The sequence below is a fragment of the Abramis brama genome, assembly GCF_963993115.1.
Source record: "Abramis brama genome assembly, chromosome: 17".
In the NCBI taxonomy this organism is placed as follows: domain Eukaryota; kingdom Metazoa; phylum Chordata; class Actinopteri; order Cypriniformes; family Leuciscidae; genus Abramis; species Abramis brama.
The window spans coordinates 24537545-24543544 of NC_139979.1; the positions used below are offsets into that span (position 1 = coordinate 24537545).

The following is a 6000-nucleotide window of genomic DNA, read 5'->3' on the forward strand; positions in this document are numbered from 1 at the left end:
TCCGGCGAGATTCTGAAGTGTACATACGATAGACACTTTACTATCCCATGAGACCTCAGAAGAGGATTTGAAATGTAATTTTATGACAATTTTAAGACAAATTTAATGACAACATGGCGAATGTAATATGTCTGGATTACATTCATATTATATACAATGTGTGTTTTTAGTGGTCACAAAGTAAGTACTTATTCAAAATAGCATCAAGAGAGTATGTGATTTCGGAGTCAGCCAATGTTTTTGAATGAGTTGGTTGAGTGAATGATTCATATGACTCACTCATAAAGACAGCCATTTGTTTTGTTCATGAATGAATCAATGTTTTTGAATGAGTTGGTTAAGTGAATGATTCAAATGACTCACTCATAAACACAGCCACTTGTTTTGTTCATGAATGAATCATTGTTTTTGCATGAGTTGGTTGAGTGAATGATTCAAATGAGTCACTCACAAAGACAGCCACTTGTTTTATTCATGAATGAATCAATGTTTTTGAAAGAGTTAGTTGAGTGAATGATTCAAATGACACACTCATAAAGACAGTCACTTTTCTCTGCCTGCTGGCATATTATTGTAACGCGCAGAAAGAGACAATAAAAAATTCCAGAGGGTTTGGAATGCACAAAAAAGACAAGCTGAGTAAAAAACTCTGCTCAGCCAATCAAATTCAAGGATTGCAACAAACTAAATTTCATTTGTAAATGGAAAACATTCTAATGGCTGACTTATTTAATTTTTTTATTTCTCACTCATCTCTTTAGGTTTTAGTGACACAGATGATGATGAAGACACTTCCACGGTAATTGCGCGGTACCCAGAATTCAGTGCGGGGTCTACTCAGGAGCCTGTCTACACCAGCAGCCCCAGCTTGGAGTCCTCCATTTCCAGAGAGATGGACAGAATCAGCGTAGAGACATTCATTGAGTCAGACATGGGACCAGAGGTGCAATTGCTCGCCCATTTCAGTCGTACTGCTTCTGACACTATCAAAGCTTTTGCTGACTCCCACTTCTCCGAAAACCTGCACAGCCTGCAAAACTGTGACAACTTGTGATATTGCCCCTCTTTGACGCATACACTGACCTGCTGTCTTTCACAGTTTTACTGAACACCACTGTTATGTTGGATCCTTCAATCTTGTTATTGAATCTTTTGGATCCTTCAATCTTGTTATTGAATCTTTTCACTTTTTCCGACACCATCTACAAGCTGAATTGTTTTTTGTGTCAGCAATTTTGATGTTTAGCTGTCTTTCTCTTGCTCCCTCTTTTACTGTTTTTTAGATCTCTAACGATCAGACAGAAAAGCCCCAGGTCACCGTTGAAGCCACCAGCTCACCGAGTGCTGTACAAGATGCTGACCTGCTTCATGAGGTTCGCACAGAGAATCTCTTCCAAAGGACAGAAGTGCTGGCAGGTATGTTTAAAATGAACAGCACACAGAAGGGTGATTCTTCAGTTAGGGGAACATTTCAGTCCCCTATCAAGACGTTAAAGACAAAATGCTATAAAAATCTTTATTATTTTGAAGTAATCAAAAGTGCCTATAATTGAAGAATCACCCAATCTATTTTCTGTAAATGAATAAGTTGACAAACCATTTCAGATGTCTCTGGCCCTGTTTACACCTGGTATTAGGATGTGTTTTGGTCGATCGGATCACAAACCCGTTTACACCTGGTGTTTAAATCCGTCTCTTTTGTCAAATTTCAATCACTTCTGTCCTGATTTTTTCAAAGGGAGGGTCTATGGGCTGGTAAATGAATTGGCTTTCGATCTAATGGACGAAATATGATGAAATACGAAATATGACGAAAAAATCAGGACAGAAGTGATTGAAATTTGACAAAAGAGACGGATTTAAACACCAGGTGTAAACGGGTTTGCAATTTAGATACGAACAGGAGACGACGTTAAAACATATGGAGAGTAGCAGCTTTTGTTTCTGCTCTGACCACACCAAACATTCTGAGTGTGTGTTAGAAATAGGAATGGTGAGAGAACATTGTGCTTGGTACATTTTTCATCTTCAAACTAAACTTGGGACTTTAGCCGACAAAGTTTAAATCCTTTCTGGATAGTGCGTTTCCCATAATGTTTATGCATTAGGTCAGTAGTCGATGAGGTGGTCTTTTGTGGCTGTTCGAATGCATTCGACCACATGAACGTTTACACTACGAAAGCAATCCGGTTGAATGCGTTTTCAACTACATCTGGATGTGGTCGAAAGTGGACAAGCTCAAAATGTTTTAGACCCCTTTTACACCTGCATTTGGTGTCGTTCACTTGTGATCCAACCAACCAAAATGCATCTCAATCCCAGGTGTAAACAGGACCTCTGTGTTCATTTCACTGATATTTTCATTCATTTGATTTGTAGCTGTGAGCCTTTGTTGAAGATGCATGTGTGTGTTAGATATTATAAACTTAATATTATTTTTGTCTGACATGGTGTCATTCTTCTTGGTGCAGCGGTTATAGCCGGCGGAGTGATCGGCTTCCTGTTTGCCATCTTCCTGATCCTCCTTCTGGTGTACCGTATGAGAAAGAAGGATGAGGGGAGCTATGACCTTGGAGAGCGCAAGCCACCCAGCTCAGCCTATCAGAAGGCTCCGAGTAAAGAGTTCTACGCCTGAATGACCAATCATTGCCAACAGTAACATCATTATGACAAGCAACTCCTCTCCAAGAGTAGCGTTGGATTGGTAGCACATCGAGGGGATTTTTTTTTTACGGGGAACCTTTACTTATTTAAAAATGTAACAAAAAAGTAATTTTGCTTTACAAACCCAACCGGGGCTTGTGTTTTCTTTTGGGATCAAAAATGTCAAAGATTGTTTCTCTATGGTTTTTGAAAACAATTGTTGTCAGTGTATGAAAGTAAATCATTTCTCACAGGTTTTAGTCAGTGACTACTTTGTAACAGTAGAGGTACGTTTTATTAAAGAACAAGACAATTCCGGGGTGGAAATCCTGGGTTATATCTGATACCTTTAATTTTTTCACTGATTACATTTGAGTAACTTATCTCAGTGTGGACTTTATCAGTAATTTAGTTTTCATCTCATCGGTTTTGTAAAGGGTGTTTTTCTCCTTCGGCTTGTGCCATTATGTCCTTCAGTCAAACTGAATGTTTGTATTTTCGTCTGACCAATATGAAATCATTCAAAGATCACAGCATACTGCAGAATGTTTAAATGTATTTTGTTATATTTCATGATTCTAATGTAGTTGGTACAGTGTTAAGTCCCTGAAAGTTCACATTCTACTTTGCCTAAAGCTAAGAACACATTCCTCCATTCTTGTACTCCTTCATTCTCTCTTTTTCTGTCTTTTAGTTTCATCAAAGTCTGCCACAACTCCATTCATAGCATACTTCAATATTGCAGTAATTGACTTAAATTATTAAGATTACTGAACTATGATATAAGTTTGCATTGCACACAAGCTTATCAAGGTCAAGAACCCCCAACAAAACTTTTTGATATCCAGTTACCCAACACTTGGATGGAAAAAAAGGCTCATTAGAATAAGATATGGATTATTAACAAGTTTAATGAGACCAAGAATGAATCTTCCATGACAAGTTAACATCATTTACCCAGTAAAAGTCTGCAGTTTTACTGATTTTTACACCCACATTCTTCTCAGCTGACACATTTTCAATGTTCATTTTTGACAGAAACCCTAATGAAGGCCATTTTTCTTTATTTCATAATATTATCCCTCACGCTAAAGCAGCTTTTAAAATGATTTCTCTTTTGTTTCTGACTCAAGCATATTCTGCTGAATGTCTCTGACCTTCCAAAGACTCAAACAGTGTTGTTAACAGTGATGATGATTAATAACGTGAATCACATCTGCTCATTTTTACTCTTCTTTTCATGTGCATTTCCGATGTTTCTTTTAAAGACCTGACCATTTAGAGTCAACGACGTCTCTGTATATGTTAATATACAATAATTTATAGAATATAATTATTTATATACTACATATTATATGTAATATGTTAGTTAAAAAAATCTATGAAAATGTATATTCACAAATGTTTTAGAAGCCCTTGAAGTGCCTACTGTTCTGAAACAGTTCTACAGGGATTTTAAGGACATTTGTGCATCAGAATGATGTTAAAAGTTAGAACTGGAGAAATGTGATGAGTGGTAATGTCACAGAATTACAGAAACAGTATTGTATTTCATAAAAAAAAAAACACTACTGAATAAACATTTTCTCATGGTATTTTAATTACGTTTCTTGCGCATCAACCTGAATCCACCTTGTGCACCTCTCTTTGGAGATTATTCTCAACTGTTCAATCACTGTGTGTATGAATATGTACGTGATGAATCAATATGCATGCCAAGTGTCTCTCAGCTCTCTTTGGACCATCAAACACAAGCTGTGGTGGAAATGTAACACCTCTGAAGAAGATTGCTCTGGGATTTATCCCTAGATGTTAAAGCTCTGACAGGAAAATGTACTAAACGCACAAGTTGCCACAAAGGCTGTTTTATTCCAAAAGAATCTCACACTTACTTGTCACAACACCTGTCCACAACTATTCTAGAAAATATATGCATAAGCATGAGCTACTGTATATGCATAACTGAATAATTTTTTGTTGTTATTTACCATTTTAGTGTTGTGTTGCTCAGACATGACATCAAATTTGTGTTGCCTGGCTAATTCGTGTTGCCAGGCTAATATTTGTTATAGGCCTCTAGGCTATTATGCACACATTCACTCTTAATCGTACCCTTACGAAAAATAAGTTTATTCAAGCGTGCTATTATATACTTCTTTTAAACTAAAAATAAAATACTTTCAGTCTACTTTTTATGTTCTCAGAAATATATTTTATGTACTTCTCAGAAATGCACTTAAATTTGAACTTACTACTGCCAGAAAAGTATTTGGCCTATACTTGAATACATATACTTAAAAGTATGATTAAGTATTCTAAGTACTTGGCTTGTAGTTATGTTTACTCTTTTGATTGAGAAGCCTTATAAAGTCTTATAAACTTACATTGTTTGAAAATATTGATGTTTAAAGAAAACTTAAAAGAATACTTGCAGTATAAAACTACTAAACTAGTAGTTTACTGAGAGTATAATTCAAAGTGTACTTTCATAAACTAAAAAATGTGCTACAAGTATTTGACTAGTAAACTATCAGTATGCCAGTATAACTATCAGTATAACCTGTAGTAGTTGTAGTACAAACGAAAAACAGTACTCAGTAGTACTGTTACGCGTAAAGTATACATAAAAGTATACTTTTATTCACTAAAAAATTAGATTGTATTTGTACAAAAATAGTACATTGATACGTAAAAACACTGAAATGTTGTATATTATATGTTATAAAAATAAAACAAAAAAAGTAATTTTGCTTTACAAACCCAACCGGGGCTTGTATTTTCTTTTGGGATCAAAAATGTCAAAGATTGTTTCTCTATGGTTTTTTAAAACAATTGTTGTCAGTGTATTAAAGTAAATCATTTCTCACAGGTTTTTGTCAGTGACTGCTAGCTTTGTAACAGTAGAGGTACGTTTTATTAAGCCGCAGGCTCCACTCCTGGTGGTGCCCTTCCGTCAATTCCTTTAAGTTTCAGCTTTGCAACCATACTCCCCCCGGAACCCAAAGACTCGTGGTTTCCCGCACGCTGCCCGGCGGGTCATGGGAATAACGCCGCCGGATCGCGGGTCGGCATCGTTTACGGTCGGAACTACGACGGTATCTGATCGTCTTCGAACCTCCGACTTTCGTTCTTGATTAAAGAACAAGACAATTCCGGGGTGGAAATCCTTGGTTATATCTGATACCTTATAAGTGCATTGACAATATAAAGTATACTTAAAATATACATTACTTAAGTATACCTAATAAAATGAACCTGAAGTATACTTCTTTTTTTATAAGGGTATGTCTATGTCGAAATTTCAAGGCTTTGTAATATTCTTGTCGTCTCACATTCAATTATGAATTAGTCAAAATA

At 36.2% G+C, this 6000-nt stretch overlaps 1 protein-coding gene across 1 annotated transcript in view; it reads left to right on the forward strand.

Annotated features, from left to right (window-relative positions):
- The window catches only part of LOC311067042 (syndecan-2-A-like), a 29752-nt gene extending 25508 nt beyond the window's left edge, over positions 1–4244 (forward strand). Inside the window, exons 3-5 of the mRNA XM_084088594.1 lie at positions 762–943; positions 1284–1416; positions 2472–4244. Of these exons, the coding sequence (XP_083944720.1) occupies positions 762–943; positions 1284–1416; positions 2472–2635 (479 nt within the window). The 3' untranslated portion in view covers positions 2636–4244. The remainder of the gene's footprint in view (positions 1–761; positions 944–1283; positions 1417–2471) is intronic.
- The last annotated feature ends 1756 nt before the right edge of the window (positions 4245–6000 follow it).